This window comes from Barbatula barbatula (assembly GCF_947034865.1).
Source record: "Barbatula barbatula genome assembly, chromosome: 1".
NCBI classification, from domain to species: Eukaryota; Metazoa; Chordata; class Actinopteri; order Cypriniformes; family Nemacheilidae; genus Barbatula; species Barbatula barbatula.
In genome coordinates this window covers 23393680-23413533 of record NC_136766.1, presented here as the reverse complement: position 1 = coordinate 23413533, position 19854 = coordinate 23393680, and the positions used below count along the sequence as shown (strand labels likewise).

Below are 19854 nucleotides of genomic sequence, written 5' to 3'. Positions count from 1 at the left end.
CTCTGATACAATGAACCATCTTCACAATGTATTTTTAGTTTTTTACAAACTATGAATAAGAGTCAACATGAAATATGGGAGGCATGAGCCTATTGTACATGTTCTCGACATTCAGTAAAACTACTGTAACATTGTGTTCACGTCCCTCCTTTTATACCAAAAACACCATACAATCTAAACAATGCAAAAGTAAAGAGCATGAAAAGATGAAATAACACACAGTCAAATAAGTTGGTAGGACTCTTTAAGGTATTATTCACATTTTGGAACAAAAACATCTTCAACAGAAATATACAAGTTCTACACTTATATACCTTTCAACAACCTCGATATCTAATAATGAACACAATGAAACATGACTGCTTTTAAGCATCAACAACCTATAAAAAGCAAAGATAGCCATCAGCCGAACATCGAACATTTAAACCTACAGTTGAAGCTTGAAATTGCTGGCATCCTAAGAGAACCCCAAGCATGGTTTAGCTTGTCATTTAACGAAGGAAGCAATCTACCAAGTGTTTGGAGTTCCAAGGTCCGGTGTTATTGGCCAAGAACTGTAGATTGACCATAGTCTTGGTTTCCTGATATAGATGAGCAGCCATCTAGATAGAACAGAAAACAGTTTAACAGTGCGTTACGTTTACAGACGCACACCGTAGTATTTACCAAAAACAACTTTTAAATCGACCGTGATACTTATCCTAACTAAAGAATCATACTTTAGCTTTGGAGTATGTGGCCAATGACAGAAAGTCATGATGTCTGGCCAGTGCTGAGACTTTCCTGAAGCAGAAGTAAAACGCTCGTTTACAAAGTCTGCTGGAGAATCCAGGACCACTTACAAATGGAGAACTGAAAAAAATCAATTCAAATGCAATCTTAGTGTAGAAATAAGTTACAGTTTATAAATAAGATGGCACGATTAAATGTTAATCATTCGAAAGCTATTTTTTCAATCTATTGTTTTGTACCGCATACCCGCCAAATATAATTCTAAAAAACAAAATAGTGGGCATGTACATAGTGTACATAAGTAAGGTTATGAATAGAGTAAACTTAATCCTTAAAGTAAACATTTTTACCAGTGTATCTATATGTAGTGTATCAAAAATGAAAAAACAGCACGACTGACTTGTTGATTGCATATCCTGTGGTGCAGTCCAAAACCTCAATACTGGAGTCACCCAAACACCAGTTAACACTGAGGTTATTGCAGTAGTCTGAGCTCTCGACAGGCCCCACATTCGCTTCACTCAGAAAAAGCACAGTGGTGTGTTTGAATGGAGGTGGCAGTGCATCATTCCAGCCAGTGCCCAGGCGCTTGTTGATAATTTCAGACACTTTCTCTGAGCAGTGCCTGGAATCACCTAAGAAACAGTCGAAGAAAGAGATAGCAAATATAACTTTTCTTTTGGCATTTAAAAATGGTCTTTACAGACAAATATTCTGTCTTTTTTTAAATGACATTCTGAAATGTTCAGCAATCTGCTGATGCTCAAAGCTTACCAAGTACAATGCTGGTAATGTAGACTGGGTTAATAAAATGACTCAGCAGCGCTCCCTGCACTCCAGTGACGGTCCAGCGGGTGAGTTTATCGCTGCTGGACATGCAGCAGATGCGAGCACCCCAGATGCTGGGAAGCAGGAAGGCAGCGGGAATGAGAGAGCCTCTGGCATGGCACTGCAGCTTCAGAGAGGAGAATGCACTGCTTTCAGACTTCCTGTTAAAGACAAATATATATAAAAGGAGTTATTTATTACTGTATCTATAAGATATATTTAGTTTCTATAACATCCACAATCTGACAAACTAAAGACAACTGGCTACAATTTAAAGGAGATACCATAGACAGATAATCTGTCACCATGTATACACCTGTATATAACTTCTGTAAGAGATTAAAGAAGATAGTTTGATACATTTCTCTGTGGTTTTGTGTTCATACAAGGTAAGTCAATAGGGGCAAATGTTGTTTGGTTACAACATTCTTTTGTATTCTCATGCAACATTCTCTCAATATCTTCTTTTGTGTTCTGCAGTAGAAAGAAACATTTTGAAATTATGTGAGGGTGATGACATATTTTTCATTTAGGAGCACACTTTTGACCTTTTTAAATGTTTTGGCAGATGCCAATTTCAGTCTGATTGATTTACACGGATTCAATTTGTTATTTTCTTTAATCAAAATGTGTGCTTATTTCGATCGAACTTATGACTTTTGCCACTAATGCAATCCTTTATCTACAAAGCTTCTGGTATACTTACAGAAGTATGCTGTGAGCAGCTCCTTTAGGTGTTTTGTTAGTATACAGGTGAAGGTATGTATGTGGTTTGAGCTGAAGCAGTCGTTCAGATGAAATGCTTTCCAATATGGAGCGCTGCTGCAGTTCTGGATCAGAACTGTAGAACAACAGGAGTTGCTTGTACAAGTACCTGTCACATCACACAAGGAAATACATATTTCTTTTAAATTACTGTAGACCAAAAGTATATTATTACGTTTACGTAACATGCATAAATATTCTGAAATACAAGAAGTTGCATTTCAAATCATTTCATTTGGCATAAAATATGTTTAGGCAAAAATTATGTAGAATAAGTGTTTGTTATAACCCTGTTTGTATTGCCCGGTCTTTCACTACACCTAATTATTTTCACCTTTTGAGGGCTCTGCGTGCAAGGACAATGGCATGGCAATCGTGTACCACAGAGCCTGTGTAAGAAAGCCAACCACTGCAACAGCCGAGACCTGATCCCAGAGCTACCACTTCATACTCGTCACAGCGCTGCCCACCTGTGCCACACACACATATCAAACATATTTAACCATTGATAGAAACGATTCTAAAACTGATTGTATGTTTATTATATACACACACAAGGCGACTGTAACGTTTCTGACACAGCCAAATCGTACTGTTTGGAGGTGGACGGATGCTTACCTCTCTCCAGTACAAAAGCAGCGAAGCAGCTCTTGGTGCTGTGGTACTCTGGACATTCCCTGAGCAGCCTGTCGAATCGTTCAGTGCATACAGCCGTTATGCGTTTTTTGTGCCAGTCTGTAGACTTCACAGACTGCTCATGCGCAGTGTTTTCCAGTCCTTCCAGGATGTTTTCCCCTGTTGTTATTTCAGGCAGACTCCATGCAGAAGGAGAGTCTCTGTCAGATCCCAGGTCCTCCACTTGGGGTGGAGACTCCAGTGGCTGGATTTCTGAAGTCTGGGGGCTTACACTAGAAGCTTCCCCTTCATCACCAAGGTAACAGAGGTCTGGTCTAGTGGAATCACTCTCTTCTCCAGCATCTTCAGACTCCCTGTAAGGGACGAGGGGCCTAAAGCTGGCCCTGTGGATGCCAAAGGTGGGCTCGCGCTCAGAGGCACAGCGCATCATAAATGTGGCAGCCATCCGTGGAAGACGTTTCCCCTCTGCATTGCCACTGTGATTTGCCATTATCTTCTGTGGGGTGTCGTTTTATAACCTGGATTGATACACGGCATTTTATGTTCACGTTAAGAGACTGCACACGTTGAAAGAAACATTTTTGTGTTCATTCAGGATTTTACTCGTTACTCGTTTCAGCCATACATTCTGAGAACTGTTTCTTTTTTGGTCGGGCCTTTAGATACAGGAAATACTACATTGGATATAGATTAAGGCATATAAGAATTCCTAAGAACTCGTGTAATTGTGTAAATGTATGTTAATAAACAAACTCGTGGTCTGCGCCCAAAAGCTAAAAGTCTCTCGAAGCTTGATTTCCTTTTAAATGTTAAATTGTTGCATTGCGTGTCGTTTAATAACAACACCGGAGTTGCTTACACGCTGTTTAACTGTAACGTTACCTGACTTAGTAGATGCTTGTAAATTGTCACGTGCAGTTATTAATAAGCCTTGATCACTTCTCGCTCGCTCGCTAATTATGAAGCAAAAGGTCAACGTTACGACACTGCAGTCACGTGACAGTATATTGCATATATTGTATATTGTACACGAATCAAGCATTTTGTTGACGATTTATTTAAACCATAGATTAAAGAAAAATAAAAGTAGGCCATCAGCACATAACCTTAACTTTACCTGCTTTCACTCTCCTCCTTCCAGTTACCACAGAGACAGGGAGAGCCCGAGGTCAGGGGTTGGGAAACAATGACGTGTTCAATTTTTTTTCTATTTATGCTTTATTTGTTGTACTTTATAATGTTCGATTGCGTCTTACTAAAATCGTGTTATACGGAAAATAACTTATGTAATGACTTTCCAATGTAACGTATGCCGGTTTTCCTAAATATATTAACCCTTTAGGATCTAAAGCTGATCAGCAGATGTCGCCATTGAGCAGTGTTAGGGAGCAACACTCATTTCTGTGGCCTCATCTCTTTGTCTTTCACTTTATGTGGTGAAATCCCCGCATGGTGACCATGTCCAGCCAGGCAATGACACACGTACTTAGCCAAAATCGGTACTGGCATGATGTAACAATTAAAACAAACCTACAATTAAAATGTAACTTCAAATAACTCTTCGTTTATTTAAAACGTTTTATTTGATTCAATTTGTTGGGTTGATAGTATATTAATAAGTGTGTTTTCAATTTATCAACAGAATTCTGTCACGTTTTCTGTACATTAAAAACAACGCCTGTCATGCGTAATTCATCCATTGGCTACATTGCTTGTCAATCAACAATTTATACGACTGGAAGTGTCTCGTTTTCTTCTACTGGATTGGTCAATTCTGTTATGCCACCTCCCACTCATCCAATCACTGAGCTCCGTGAATCTAGAGTATTGGGGATGGCGCGAGTTTTATATTTATTGCGGGACGCGGCAGGTTGGCGGGAGATAGACCTTTGGATTTAGTAGTTGTCTGGTGTTTTTAGGATATTTACTGTATCAGCGTTGCTGAAAAAGAGTTCATTTAAACGCACTCGAATGGAAGGCTTTGGCGTTTATGCAGTATTTGCAGTAGATGAGGCACCGCGACTCATTTGGAGGTAATGTTGTTTACTGAATTGAGCACGCATGCTAGGCTGTGTGTACGATTGATATGATTCTCATTCTACGCCGCTCGAAAGTCTATCTTACATGATACAGCGGTTCAGAGACCGAGCCTTGTTTTATACATTGTATAACTTAACTTACATTATTGAGAGATCATACTGTCTGTCTCCCGCGTCTTAAGTTCTTTCTTTCTATAGGCGCCAGTTACATGGTGCTGCGATCACCTCGTTGTTTTATACAGTTTTAAATGTATAACATTTGCTTTGTTTGACATGATTCATGATTCTTTATCAATTCTCGCAGCTGTCGTAATGGATGGCAGAACTCCGTTGAGATCCAGCCTTTTGTCCAGCAAATCGTTCTCTTCACCAGAGGAGACTGGGGAAAGAGAGATTCGGTTTCAGTCGAACTTACAGATGAAGAGAACATCCCCATTAATATGTCAAAGCTTACACCATTTAGCAAGTAAGCATAACTATTAGATTAAATCTATTGTGATGAAGACCAACACCTCTTATTAAATGTTTTCTCTTGGTGTTTTTAGATGTCTTTCATGGGAGACTACTGAAGATGGTGTATGGTCTAAAGGAGCAACCTTAACTGTTAAAGTCAACCAAGTAGGTGTTAGTTAAAAATGACAAAGCCTAGATTCATTTTGTGAAATTAAGAACACACATGGACATCGACTTGTGTAGAGAACTTATGGGGATTCGACTACAGTTGTCTATTCTGTTCATAATGTTTTGATACAAATTCTCCAATCATATTTCCTTAGTGTACAAGTGAATTATTGGACCAGGTGCTGACAATTTCACAGATGGAATGCACACCAGAGGTGAGATGAGATTTAAATTTGCCTGACTTGCACACATTGCATTAATTCACCACACCAAAGGTATATATTAACTAGTACTCATGTCAGTGTTTGCTTGCAATGCCTTTCTAGTGCAACCCTACAATCGTGGCATTGAGGGAGTTTCCTGGCAAGAGGAAGAGGTCACAGGGGGAAGAGGAAGATGTGGTGGATGAAGGTAGAGGAAAGGAGAACATTTGTCCTAATGGCTCAGAGAAAGCAACACCTCACAGACGGGGCAAGAACAATCCCCGGGGAGGTCAAACACGTCTGTTTTCCCCAAAAGAAGAACAGACTGCAGCTGCCACTTCTCTGAGCCACAAAGCTAAAGGCAAGCAGGCCAAAACTCCTTCACAGACTGGTAAGTAAACCTTGTTACTTGCATATAAAGATCAGGCCAGGATTCTACGTGCATGTGCGCTTTGTTAGGAATTGTGTGTTTTATGCTTAAAGGAATTTTTCACTTTGAACATACATTTTCATGATAATTTCTCACCCCCGTTGTCCTGTTTATTTAGTCTAAAATAAATTATGGTTTTGATCAAAACATTCCAGGATTATTCTCCATATAGTGGACTTCAATGGACTCCAACGGTTGAAAATTACAGTTTCAGTGTAGCTTCAAATGGATTTAAACGATACCAGACGATGAATTTGGGTCTTATCTAGCGAAACGATTAGTCATTTTCTAAAAAAATTAAATGTATATGCTTTATAAACACACACTTTCTCTGATTGCGGTTCGCAGAACAGAGCAAAGTGAACATTTGTGTTTATAAAGCATATACATTTTTATTTATTTTAGAAAATGGCCGATATACATCTTGGATGACAACAGGGTTGAGTAAATTATCATGAACATTTATTTTGAAAGTGATCAATTCCTTTAACATCCTTTTCCAGCTCCGTTGGACAAACCGTCAGGTCGCTGGGGTCAGACTCTCTGTCCCATTGATCCACAAACAGCCATTTTGATTGGAGGACAAGGTTCCAGAATGCAGTTCTGCAAAGATCCCATTTGGAAACTGTGCACAGGTAAATTTAGAAGAGTCCTAAGTTGGTATTGCATTGTAAGTTGCCACGCTATCACTCTTTGGTTATAACTGTTACTGATGTTTTTCAGAGGATCTATCCTGGGTACCTGCCGAAACTCTGGCTGAAGGACCCACCCCTGAGGCTCGTATCGGGCACACAGCAACCTATGATCCAGAATCAAAACGTATCTTTGTGTTTGGTGGCTCAAAGCACAAGAAATGGTTCAATGATGTGCACATCCTAGACACACAAAGCTGGCGCTGGACTTTGGTGGAGGTTAGTTTGCAGTTTATTTCAAGGTTAACAACAAACCTGCCTGTAATCTTCCTTTTGTGATTAGGTAGATAACGTTTGCATATTTATGTTAAAGGTGAAACATTTTATCATTCAACAAATTTACATAAATCTCTTGTTTACCATTTTAGGCACAGGGTAAAGTGCCACCGCTGGCCTATCACAGCTGCAGTATGTTCAGAGGAGAGCTCTTTGTGTTTGGAGGAGTTTTTCCTCGCCCCCATCCACAGCCAGATGGCTGCAGTGACTCCATCTACATCTTTAACCCTGAAATGGCAATTTGGTATCAGCCCATTGTCAATGGAGAGAAGCCTGCTCCTCGCTCTGGGTAAGACACAATAGAATATTAAAAAATGCTCAATGTCTGTAAATTTAGTCAAGTTGCATTTGTATAATATTTGAAGATGCGTGATTATTAAAATTGTCTTTTATGTGAATGGATATTTATACATTTGTCCAGACACTCAGCATGTGTGATGCAAGGAAGTATCTTCGTGTTTGGAGGATGGGACACCCCTGTCTGCTTCAATGACATGTTCATGCTTGACCTTGGTAAATTGTTTGAGAATTTTTAACTTGCTTTTACTTTAGTTACACTGTGTGTTGAAGTCCAAACAAAGTCTACCAAGGGAATTAATCCAATCTTATGTTTACTGATATCTACTGTATTTGTGCCAATTTGTTTTAGGTTTAGGGCTCAGTTTTACCTCGCAAGTCATTTTTTTGTCCGTCTAATGTGTTAAAATTCATTTTTCATAATGCTAGTGAGGCTTTAGGACATGTAATGGTGCATGTTTGGGTTTTCTGAATATGTCTAATTTAATAAGTACTGTTAGTTCACAATTACTTCAAGGGTTTTAAATGTTCATATTTTGTAAAATCACTATTATTTCAGGCTTGATGGAATTTTCTGCTGTTAAGACTAGTGGAGTTGCCCCTTCTCCCAGAAGGTATTTGAAATTACATGTTACTTTGACTAACAAACTCAAGAGTAATAGTAAATAAATAAAGTAACATTATAGTATTGGAAGCCCTTTTATAATAATGCACTTGGTTGGGCAACTGTTTTTCCCTATTGATTGATTGACCTCAGACTAACTTTCTGTATCACAGTTGGCATGGCTGTGCTGTAGTCTCAGAAAGCAGTTTCCTGATCCATGGGGGCTACAATGGGAACAATGCTCTGAGTGACGCATTCATCTTCAACACATGTGAGACTAAGATGTTCTTGTCCTAATTCTATTGCTCCATAATTGCTCGAGTTTTATAACCATCCTCAATATAGGAGTAATTTACCATGCCAAAGATGCTGTTGATCGAGCAATATAATCACTTTTTTTTATTAAATGTAATTATATTTATATAGCACTTCGCAATTAGACTTAAATTTGGCGAGTGTTTTTGAATAGTGTTGGCCAGGCTTTTCCAGAGTTTAGGTGCTACGTATGAGAAAGCTCGACCGAATCCCCCACCTCCCTTTGGTGGATTTAGTTATTCTAGGTATTATTAAAAGTCCAGAGTTTTGAGATCTTAGAGAGCGTGATGGCTTATAGTGTGATAGAAGCTCTGTTATGTAGGTAGGGGCTAAACAGTTTAAGGCTTTATAAGTGATTTTAAGTTTACTCACCCTCAAGGCATCCTGAATGAATATGACTTAAAGAATAATTCCATTTATAATACCATGTATCATTTTTCTTCCGGTAGAATGGGAGTGAATGGGGGAAAGTTTTGGAAGAATGACCATGTTCTGGTGACAAACGTAGCATTTTTCGTTTTGATCCAATAAGATACCCTCTCCTATGGGCGTGATGCTTTTGTCACTGTCATTTGCCAGAAAACCAAGCCTCTGGTTCAACCACAGTTGAGGGATAACGGAAGCTTGACATTAACGTTAATACACCCTCAATATGGATATTTCTCTTAAACAAATGCGTCGATTCGCTTCAGAAGACCTTTAAGACCACGCAGTTCTTTAATCAATGGATGTGCTTTTTGGAGCTTTACAAAAATTGCCTTCCATTCATGTTCAATCTGGATGCCTTGAGGGTGAATAAAACATGTGGGAATTTAGGTTTCTAGATTTTTTGATTCTTAGCATATTTCCTATTGTTCTAAATCGGGTTGTGTTTCAGACACTAGTTGCTGGTCTTCTCTGACTCTACCTCAACTGAATTCCATACCAAGAGCCGGACATTCCGTCTTTACCATGCCGTTCACATGCAAAAAGGTACTTCATATTAAAATTATGCACAGAATAGACAAATCCGTTAATGTCTTAACATGTTTAACTGTGATTATTACTTGTCTCCTATATTAAAGGAATCTATAGATGAGGAAGAAGAAGAGGAAAAAAATGGACTTTCAGACCCAGCTTCACAAATGCTACTGGTTTTTGGTGGGGGTGACAATGAAGGGAGCTTCTTCTCTGACCTTATCACTATGCCAGTAAAAGAGCTAAGACAAGAATAAATATTTGTTAGGATTAAGTTTTACATATAGACACCAAGATCACCTAGTTTTATATACATTTTATGTTTTCGTATTTCTATATTTTTATGTTTGTGGATTTATTTAAATGGTTCAAATCGTGTAATTACCTTAGACATGTAATAGTGTGCTACTCATGTATTTTCAATATGTCACTTACTTTGTCTCCATAGTTTGCACACAAACAAATGCTGTTTTATATCATGCTTGTCTACTAAAGGATAAAGGAGGCAGGCAGCTTGTTCGGAATAAGTCACCAAGACTTTGGCGACTTATTATTTGATGTCATTACTGTTTATTTAGCACACTTTCAGGTACTGGAACTATTGCTATGTTCAGCGTTTGAAGCTGTACAACAACTTTGACAGATTTGAAGTCGATATTAAGTGAAAGTCTGGCCTTCTCATTAGCTTTCTAATCACATGAAACCTTATGAGGCATAAATTCAGGTTGTACTTAAATGAGTTTGATAAACGTCATTCCTTCAGGAGTTCCTTTGGAGCAAACGTCATTGCCGTCAAACCAGACTTAAGAGTTTCAGTGAAAGATTCGCAGTGTGCAACTTGAGTTTAGGTTTGTTCCCCATAAATTCCTATTGCATAGCTTCATAAGACTTGGTATATGTAACTTATTGTGTGCATATCTTAATTCCATGATTTTTTTCAAGGAGATGGATTTTATATACCTAAACCTGACATCGAGCCTATTACAAGATACCGTGGTGGTTGTAGATCCCTACTATGGAGTGTTTGATGTGAAATGTTATGTTTATGATGTATTAATGCAGATATTCTATGACAACTGTTAAAAATTAAACGTTTTAAAGGTCATTGTCTGATTTCTTTGGTTAATTGCTACTTGTCACGTTGGACCATCTCAAAACGTCTCCTCGGGCGCCTTGCGTGTATTTCAAAATCTTCACGGCAACAACGACCACATGATGTCACCCGACGTCTGCAGACGCCCGTACAGCAGCGAATACCGCAGTATGCGAGGACCGATTAACGCCTAGAGAGGATCCTCGCACGGATCCGCCGCCCCTCCCCGTCCAGCGCGCTCCGGAGATCGGCCATGTTGCCTCTCGCGCTTGTTCCGGCATCAGGCACGAGCGTTTGAGCAGCTCGGCCGCAGTACGACACCGATCCCCTCCGCCGAAGCCACTTTCACCACCGCAACCAATCATGGATTTTACAACCTGATCGTGGATGTTTGTCTCTGGACGCGAGTCCCAGCGCAAAGGCCAATCCGCTTTATTTTATACAAGAACCGCTTCTGAGCACCCTTGAGTGATAGAAGACGGTTTTGTGGATCTTGAGGATTTTTCGGGATTTTTGAAACCCAGCAATCGTCTGTTAAGACCTTCGCTATAAACACTCAAGGTTGTTTTTCTGTACGTCTGTCGTCACTCCAGCGACTTTTGTTTCGTTTGTCTGAAACCGAGTTTTTTCACCTTTTGTTTACACTTATTGTTTTTTGAAGGTCGGAGAAATTGTAAATGGTTTTTTGTCGGCCTAACACTTTATATCGGTGTGTACATTGCATGCCACGCAGAGGTACAGAGCAAACTGCTTTCTTTTCCTCATCTCCACAACCGTCCTCAGGACCTGGAAGTATCGGAATTGTTTTTAAATCCAGTTGATTGATTTGCAAGCCAAGCAAATACAAATCGACGACAGTTCCGTTTATAGGAGGACTTCAGATCCTTCGGAAATCCTTTCTTTGGGAGTTTTTTTCTACATATGGACTAATGCTGGGCTTCAACTTGTTGATCTCTGTCTGCGTGGCTAGTTCTGGCTAGCTAGCAACGTTGATCTATCCGAAACGCCGCGAATAACCTCGGATAACCAGCTTCTAAATGGTTGTCCGCCACTGAAAACCTCTTCTCGTTTTTAATTTCCCCCTTTGACCCTGTTTTTGAGAAATCCTGGGCGAAAATGTCAACCCGGCCTCAAGGAGTAGGTGTTATAGAGAACTCATCGAGCCAGGTGAGACACGTCTTCTCATAAACTAGCATAACCGTTTACATTTAAGTTGACTGCTGCATTTTGCGGACGATGTGATTTGTCTTCTGAGCATTTGAAGTTATGTGACAGGTGAATATGAAAGAAACAAGTCGAGGAAGAGTTCACCTCACTCAACGCGACTTCCTTTAACTGTCTATGGGTTGGTTTTCGAGGTTTCATCTTCCTTACTGCTCGTGTTATAAAGTTGGTATGACTGACTTTATCCATGTACGTTCTTACGGTATTTCAATGGATAAACACCTTGCTCTCACTGATGGAGTTACTCGGGTGTTTAAAACTGCAAAAATGAGTCAACGGGTGGTTATTGTGTCTTAGAAACTATGAAGAACGCAGCCTTGCCCCTCTCAATGTGATAAGGCGCAGATTGCAGTGTGACTACCAAAGGATGAAAAACCGAGCCATTCAGACTGAGGAGGACAAACAGATTCGACGCTCATAAAAACTCATGCCCTGTGACTAATGCCAAGTGTGCTTCATGCAGTACGGAAGCTGCACATCACTAACGTGTGTGTGTGTGTGTGTGTCGTAAGTGCTGAAATGAAGAGAGATGGCCTCTATCTCCTTGTCCCGATTTGTGGATGCCCTATCGAGTTCTCTAACCTCTTCTTCAGAGGGCGTTTGTTAAGGTTTCATACCTCAATCGTATGAAACCTTAATCATACAAGTGAGGTCGTGGGTGAGTTTCAGCCTGCTCTGTAGGAGGAGAGGTATGAAAATGTGTTATTAGTTTGCATTATTCACTATGGGTTTTTGTTCGGGAGCAGGGAAGGGTGCTTTGCATAAGAATCGGACTTTGAACAGAGGCTGCAAGCATATATATGTCTATGACTCGGATCATGGTTTGCATTTTTGGGAACGTAATCTTATATTTTTGCCGTGCTTTTTCGTCACTTAAAACAAGAAACTTGACAGTGGTGTTTGTGTTAGTAGGACATGTGGATCAAACGACCTTGTGTTGAGGACCCTGTCAGTCTTCTCACCAGCACTGTGGTGTCGAAAACACACGCGACCCAAATAAGTGTGAAGGCAGAGGTTTTTTTGTCCTCAGTATGTCACCTAACTGGTGCTGTGACCCGACACCACAGGCTTGTGTTACAGATCGCTGGAATCCCAGCGCAGATTTAGAGAGAAAGCCCTACACCTGCTTCTCTTAAAGGCACAGTTCTCTGAAAAATTCGTTCTTTTACTCACCCTTGTGTTGTTTCAAATCTGTATGACCTTTCTTTCTTGTGCTGAATACGGACAGTGTGACACGGCTTCCCTCCATTGTAGAAGTGAATGTTAGCCGCCATTGTTCGGTTACCAGCATTCTTCAAAATATCTTCTCCTGTGTTCTGCGCAAGAAAGAAAGTCATACAGGCTTGAAATGACAATGGGTGAGGAAATGATGACAGAATTTTAGTTTTGGGTGAACTACCACTTTAACCCCGGTTTTAGCTAAACCATCATCCAGCTTTGCAACGGTTGAAGTCAACAGAAAAAAAGATTCACTTTTTTAAGCCCTATTTGGATGGGATTGTGTACCACAGGAAGTCAGGAGGGGTAACTCGATCCCCTGTTGTCATGTGCGTATGACGTTACTTTATAGATCATGTATTTAAGTCAAGCAACCGTTTGTGAGAATGACCCCCCCCCCCCGTTTATTACACAAGTACTTACCTCATATAACTTATTGTATGGTAAGTTATTAAATATGAATTTGACACATTTTATTACTTCATTTGTAACAAATGCAAACCATCTGCGAGGAAAACCTGTGAGTTAATATATATATATATATATATATATATATATATATATATATATGTAGTGTGTGTATGTGTATGTATAGGTTAAATTATTTATTATATTAAATGAACCTACCTAGAGGCAAAAAAAGATTTGTTTAGCTTTATCAAGTGTATTTTCCCACCAAATAAAAGGCAACTGAGTGCTTCCTCAATACTCTACAACTGCGGAAAACTTAATTTCAACACATTTACGTGCATATTTACAGCTGGTCTATTCGTACTGGATAAGTATTACCTGAGGTAGTTATGCCAGACTTTTTTTTACAGAAGGTCAAAGTCACAGTAATCTTTTCCTATAGTGTCTGTAATTATTACTGAGATGGACCTAAAGTTACTGAGAAGCACCTGTAATAATTACTTTACCCCAACTCCCCATATAAAACGAATCCCGTCCGAATAGGGCTTCAGTACATGTTTCTAGGCTTATTGTGCATGATATCATTGTATGTTATTCCAAAGAATGTCTGTCTGCATCTCTCATCAGAATGTAATAACCGGCTCTGCTTTTAAAATTACTTTATTTTCTGGTTGACGTCACCTAGGTTGCACACACAGGGAAAATATTGTTGGCCAACGGCGAAAAAGGTGTGTGTGCTGTTTATGCAGTGCCTTTCATTTTGTTATCTTTAATGTCATAAATATTAACTGTTATTGAACATACAAAAAACTTAGCAAAAATCTCTCACGGGGAGAACTTGACCTTCAGTTAAAAAGCCCCTTCACATGTGGATGCTGGTGTTCCAGGCGAGGAATAGTCCACAATCCACTGCAAATTATTATTCATGTCTGGTTTCATATGGTTTGGACAACAAGAGCACCCACTTCTCACGATCCAACCAATTCCCAATGGACAAAATCAAATCCTGCCCAGAAGTTAAATGGATGCATGTTATTTCTGTCAAATTAGCTGTCGATGATAAATGGTGTTATTGGCATTTGGTTATTGTAAGCAGCTATACTAAAGCTGATGGTCTGGGGTGTCACTGTGATGTTTTACGACATGAATAGTGTGTAATACCTTGCATCTTTTTGCTCCTATAGGCAATAATAATAATATGCAATCACTATTTGGGGTCTTAAATTAAGCTTTTGTTGACTGTCAGGCATGTCATGCTTGGCTTAACAGATCACGCCTTCTTTATAAGTTAAGTTCGTCAAAGTCCTCAAACTGTGTACTGTAATGTGGTATTCTTTTATTGACATATCAGGGTAATGTGTTACATTGATGCTACCAGATGGTAATTTGTAATTCACCATGGTACACGTGTAAGTGCAAACATTTACGTTTATGCATACAGTACAGTGCATTCAAGCTATACATTTTCTGATATATCAGTATGTTTATGTTCCCTACTGAACCAACAACCTTTACCTCGCTAAGCATACTGGCCCATAAACATATCCAAAATACTATAGTAGTATTGTGTTTTTTTTATACAGTTTTGTTTATATGTTGCATCTGTTTATGGATTTTTTTGTTTTTAAAGCCAGTAGTTTGTTGTGTGTTACAGACTGTATTGGGGTGACCCCGAATAGTTAAAGATCAACAGTCGAATATTCGCATTGGTGTTATGCAACGGGGATCATGCCATTTTGGTTATATGGGCAGACGGGCACGCACTGTACCGCCAAATGTATCATTTATGATGTAGGGAATGGGACATTTTTAGGGTTGAGCACCAAAACCCCAGCGCATATGAGCGAGAGGTCTGGCTATGACCCAGCGCAGGATTGTGTCTCTCGTCGTCTTCGGTGCTGCGAGACCGGTAACGAGAAGCAGCACGTTCCACACGCACCCGCAGATGACTCGCAAATGAATGTGTACACCATTTCAAAACATTTGGCGCTTACTGAATGTTTGAGCATTTAAATATGAATTAACACACGTAGTTCGTTACTTAGACTGAACTTTGCGCTGCACGATACAAAACAATTATAATAAAGTAATATAACCAAATTCACTGCATATTGCAAGCACAGCGCAGATATTTGGAACTTGTCATTCTCTGCACTGAAAGCATGTGTGCGCGTCAGGAAAATGGGCGAAATGGACTTTCTGTCTGTTTAAATGGTAAGATGCTTTATTGCATTCCTCCTTTTCAAGCGGTAAATAAAGTAACTCTACTGGTAGTTCATTGGTAATGAACGTGTTGTATTCCCGCTTGTAAAAAAATTATTCATTATTATCCATTTGTTTGAAAAATAGTTTTAAGGCAAGATCTGGTCTAGTATTGTATAGTACAGCATTGTTACGTGATGTTTAAGGAAAATGTCCATTAATTTGACTTTTGTGGCTTGTGATTTGAAAATTTGTTCACCTGCATTTCAGACATTTGCCCAAGCACATTTGTTTTGCACATTGTTACTTGATTCTGGCTTATTTAGTTTAGTTTCATTTCTTTTTTTTATTTCTTATAAAAGTATATTCTTTCCAATCAAATTCTGTAAATAAATGTGTGATTGTTTTGTGGTGCATCAATGGTGCGCTGCACCCTTAACCACCTGGTGTACACACGCACACAAACTCGCATGGTTCGACTATAGGCCAGACGGGACAATTCTGATTCGACCATGAAAATCCTTAGTCTGGGACACCCCTAGACTGTAGTAATCTTGATATCTTGAATCAGCCAAAGCTATTTAACAGCACTTCAGGTATCTAATCGTTTTAGATGCTCAACAAACTATTGTCATGTAATCTGTAGGGATTGCAGGAGAGTAATTCCTTGTTTGGATCAGTTTAATCCGTCGCCATTTAATCTTAAAGCTAAATAAAGTCTAAATGCTTGAGTTTTGATACAATAAAGGGTCATGACATGATTGTTTGTTCTCTGGGATGGCATTGCAATATTTAACATTTTCATGCAAACTTGAAAATGTTTCCATTAACGGAAAAGGTTTGTTTTGTGCGTTTCCCCTTTAAGACTTTAAGAGAAACCATCCACTTTATGATTGACAGCCTACAAACTGTTTCTGAGAGACATGCACTTGCAAAAACAGCTACTCAGTCGGTCTTCTAATGCATGTTTGTGTTTATGCATATCACAGATATCCAAATTATAACAAAACTTCTACGATCAAAGTTTTTACCACTCCTGGGAGCGTATAACTGGATCACTAGTGATCGCAGACACCATTCTCCTTAAATGTGTGCAAAGTGAAGGCGCCGAGTTTTAAATGGAGCTATGCACCCTAAATAGTGCACTTACTGCAATGATATTAGCACAGACATGTTAACACGTAAGTGTATAGTGTAATCGACACTAAGATCTCAGCTGCCTGCATCAGTGTACTGTACAGTGTACCCACTTCTATCTTGCTCAATGTAAAACTCAAGGATAAACAGGTATTTACCGATTGAAAGCAGGATTTAAATGAAATATGTTACTTAAAGTTTAAAGAATACTTGACTATGAAATTTGTTAAAAATAAACAACCCCCCCCCAAAAAAAAACAAAATATACATGAAGATCTTTCAGAAGCTTGTGAAACGATTTCACAGCCAGGAACAGTTTGGCTGAAATCGCAGTCTCCTGTATTGCAATTTTATTGTGACTGTAAACAGCTACTTCCGATCCATTCACTCCTTAGATTGAAAGCTAGTGGGAGTTGTCTTGCTGCATTGGGCAGGTCACAAGAAAATGAATTTGCCCACGTGGCATCACACATCCAACAATATTGTAGGGATGGGCATTTTTGACCATGTTTTATTTCGAGTACTGGACAGGTTTGAAAAACAAGTACTCAATTAATTGGGGGCGGGGCGTGTCCCTCATGGTGACAATGAAAAGATTTTGAATTACAACACTGATACGTGTTAGCTTGTCATCTTTGTAGCTTTGTGACATTAGTCATCGGTTAGTTACAGTTTTAGTGCAACTCTTAAGTTATTCTTTTGAAAATGAACAACATTTCCTCTTTATTTTCTTTTAAAATACAATCGTTACATTTTAAGACACTGAACTAAATGCATCACTTTCATACCGTGAAATCTGAAGGGGCGGTAGGCATTACATCAGATTCACTGTCATTACTGATATATTACTAGACGGAACATATAAAATATTATTAGCTCTGTGGAAATCTGCTTTCACTGAGGTCCTGTAGCTTTATATGGCTTCAGGGAAGACCGACAATGTAGTGATCTGAACATAAAATTGCAATGGGCTTACAGCTCAGTCGATTTTGCAGTTCAGAACACAATTATGGATTGTTTTGTTTTATTACCGTAACCAGCCAAAAGAACTGAATCAGATAATCACAAATATAGGTTGTTTTATTCATTTTTGGGATTTTAAGACAAGTAGAAGTTGTGTTGAATGTCATTTGACCTAAGACAAATTACCATGTTCTTACGTCAGGTTGATTGGAATTTACATTTATTTTCAGAGTGAATGACTTCAACATGAGTTTAGCATCACTGTTGGTATACATACCCCAAGTAGACGGAGCAACGAGAGATGAACTACAGTGCACCTTTTTTTCTGTACAGTACCTGATGCGTGTGCAGTCAGCAGATAGGAGAGATGTGGGTCAGTCCGCACTCCGCAGAGACTCCCCACATGCGAGTATTAAAAAAAACTCCACAGGCACGTTTACATGCTGCTTTGAGTGTAATGGCGGCTGTGACGTTATTGCCCACGTTGCGGGCAACAGAAGATCGGCTTGGAATAGGCAAGACGTAAGACTGAACGGCCATTCACCGGTTTGGCCGATCATGCGAAAAAACAGCTGATTCCCGTCTCTGGCCAGTCAATCGGTGTACCTCTGATTAACAACATACATTGTTTATAATACTATTTAGGTTGTATGTTAGAAACAAGATCTACAGACCGTTTTACACAATCTTGTAGTTTATTCATACAATTTATTATATTGCTTCAATGTCAAATTCATTCAAATGTGTTTGCCGGGTATTCCGATTATTGTAGTTGCCTAAATGCATTCTGGTGGACCTGTGGAAAGAAACATAGCTGGAGAGTCTAATGTCAGATATGCCAAGTATTATTATATTATTATTTATAACAGATTGAAGCCTGCTATCAAACCAGCCAGTGTACTGATCAATAGAGGATGGCATTAAACCAGGCGAAAGTACATTTCGGCGAAAGTACCACACCCAGACAAATGAAAGTATCCTAAAAAAAAACACAGGAGTCATGCCAGATTCACCTCTCTGAAAGGGGAGGAATTTGAATACTGTCAGAAAGCAGTGCAGCGCATCAACACAGAGTTTAGATGCGTTCAGCATTGTGTCGTTGGGCGGCTGATGTGTGCGCTTAATGTGATACTGTGAACACTGCGAACTATAAACCCTCTTTAGCTCCCTGACCTTCAGTGGCTCGAACAGGGCTCACATTTACACACGGCTTTGCATTTTTTACAGCACTGAGCATGCGGTCACTGTGTTGAGATCAAGTCCAGAGTCTTTAACTCTTGTGTGTGTGAACAGGCCTTTCCAGTTGCACTGGGTGTGAAGCTCACTGAAGGGAGTGCCAAGGCCTTCTTTCTGTTGTCAGGAGCTTGTCTTTTTTCCTCTTTCACACACACACATATACACCTACATGACGTAGGTGTGTTTGTGTGTGTGTGTGTGTGTGTGTGTGTGAAAGAGGAAAAAAGACAGATAAGTCAGTGCTGGTTTTATGCAAACGAACATGGTTATTATTGTTTTGCTTTCTATTTGTTGTGTTTACGTTAGGGATGTCAAGTCAACTTTATTTATATAGCACTTTTAGCAATTTTCGTAGTTACAAAACAGGCAAACAGTGCTAAACAGTATGCAAACGCTGGCGAGAACCCAAAACTCCATTGGAGTAAAATAAAACAACGTGTGCCACGACTATTTTGACATTTTAGTAATGAAATTTAATTGAATTTGAGTAAGTGTGTCTATTACGCTGAAATCATGAAACTTAAAATATTTAACAACAATTAAAAGCTTATAAACAAATGTTTCATTATTTGTTTATTTAAATTATGTTGAATGAAAAAAAACATGGGAAAAAAGCTCAACGGCACAAAATATAGAGATAATGATCATGAAAACCTAGCCCGGAAACATTCAGAACCTCGGACAGGGCAGAAGGTTCATTCTCCAACATGACAATTATCCTAAGCACACAGCTAAAACAATGCAAGAGTGGCTTATGGACAACTCTCTCTTATGTCCTTCAGTGGCCCAGCTAGTGCTTGGGCTTGAACCCAACAGAACATCTCTGTATAAACCTGAACATGTCTGTCTACTGATGATCTCCATCCAACCTGACAGAGTTTAAGAAGATCTGAGGAGAAGAAAGGCAGAAAATTGCCAAATGCAGATGTTATGCGTGTCACATCGTACCCAAAAAGATTCGGTAAAGGTGCTTTT

The 19854-nt window shown here is 39.3% G+C and overlaps 3 protein-coding genes across 20 annotated transcripts in view; 2 read left to right on the top strand and 1 right to left on the bottom strand.

The window, feature by feature from the left end:
* Positions 1-228: 228 nt before the first annotated feature.
* Positions 229-4366, bottom strand: adad2 (adenosine deaminase domain containing 2). 2 transcript variants are annotated; one of them, XM_079461481.1, is made up of 9 exons: positions 4079-4366; positions 2944-3479; positions 2660-2795; positions 2267-2434; positions 1507-1721; positions 1133-1367; positions 720-852; positions 513-602; positions 229-380 (listed from the first exon to the last, which is right to left on the bottom strand). In XM_079461481.1, the coding sequence occupies exons 2-9, from the start codon at positions 3449-3451 to the stop codon at positions 366-368; spliced, it is 1500 nt and encodes a 499-aa protein (XP_079317607.1). In that variant the 5' UTR covers positions 3452-3479; positions 4079-4366; the 3' UTR covers positions 229-365. The 2 variants fall into 2 exon arrangements, with proteins under 2 accessions (XP_079317607.1, XP_079317608.1); XM_079461482.1 differs by lacking the exon at positions 4079-4366 and adding an exon at positions 3844-3947.
* Positions 4367-4717: 351 nt separating this feature from the next.
* krcp (kelch repeat-containing protein) lies at positions 4718-10592 on the top strand. 2 transcript variants are annotated; one of them, XR_013786973.1, is made up of 14 exons: positions 4788-4994; positions 5305-5466; positions 5546-5618; positions 5777-5836; positions 5948-6215; positions 6758-6889; positions 6978-7165; positions 7315-7511; positions 7644-7735; positions 8079-8133; positions 8297-8394; positions 9316-9410; positions 9503-10243; positions 10338-10523. XR_013786973.1 is itself a non-coding variant. In XM_079461464.1 (13 exons), the coding sequence occupies exons 1-13, from the start codon at positions 4933-4935 to the stop codon at positions 9650-9652; spliced, it is 1632 nt and encodes a 543-aa protein (XP_079317590.1). In that variant the 5' UTR covers positions 4718-4932; the 3' UTR covers positions 9653-10592. The 2 variants fall into 2 exon arrangements, 1 of the variants encoding a protein (XP_079317590.1); XM_079461464.1 differs by having other exon boundaries at positions 4718-4994; positions 9503-10592.
* A 151-nt stretch (positions 10593-10743) lies between these two features.
* mark2b (MAP/microtubule affinity-regulating kinase 2b) overlaps positions 10744-19854 on the top strand; it is a 45388-nt gene continuing 36277 nt past the window's right edge. For 8 of the 16 annotated variants that reach the window (XM_079461267.1, XM_079461280.1, XM_079461278.1 and 5 more), the window contains exon 1: positions 10771-11655. In XM_079461267.1, the coding sequence (XP_079317393.1) occupies positions 11605-11655 (51 nt within the window). In that variant the 5' untranslated portion in view covers positions 10771-11604. Of the gene's footprint in view, positions 11656-19854 lie in introns of all 16 variants that reach the window. The other 8 variants (XM_079461268.1, XM_079461266.1, XM_079461279.1 and 5 more) reach the window with 2 other exon arrangements.

Excerpts from the sequence above, each read along its gene's own strand:
- adad2 (XM_079461481.1), bottom strand. The coding sequence starts at position 3,451 with ATGGCAAATCACAGTGGCAATGCAGAGGGGAAACGTCTTCCACGGATG. Across the intron at positions 1,368-1,506 it reads CATTACCAGCATTGTACTTG|GTGATTCCAGGCACTGCTCA; the intron begins GTAAGCTTTGAG and ends ACTGTTTCTTAG. Across the intron at positions 603-719 it reads CCACATACTCCAAAGCTAAA|ATGGCTGCTCATCTATATCA; the intron begins GTATGATTCTTT and ends TGTTCTATCTAG.
- krcp (XM_079461464.1), top strand. The coding sequence starts at position 4,933 with ATGGAAGGCTTTGGCGTTTATGCAGTATTTGCAGTAGATGAGGCACCG. Across the intron at positions 7,736-8,078 it reads CATGTTCATGCTTGACCTTG|GCTTGATGGAATTTTCTGCT; the intron begins GTAAATTGTTTG and ends CTATTATTTCAG. Across the intron at positions 8,395-9,315 it reads CGCATTCATCTTCAACACAT|ACACTAGTTGCTGGTCTTCT; the intron begins GTGAGACTAAGA and ends GTTGTGTTTCAG.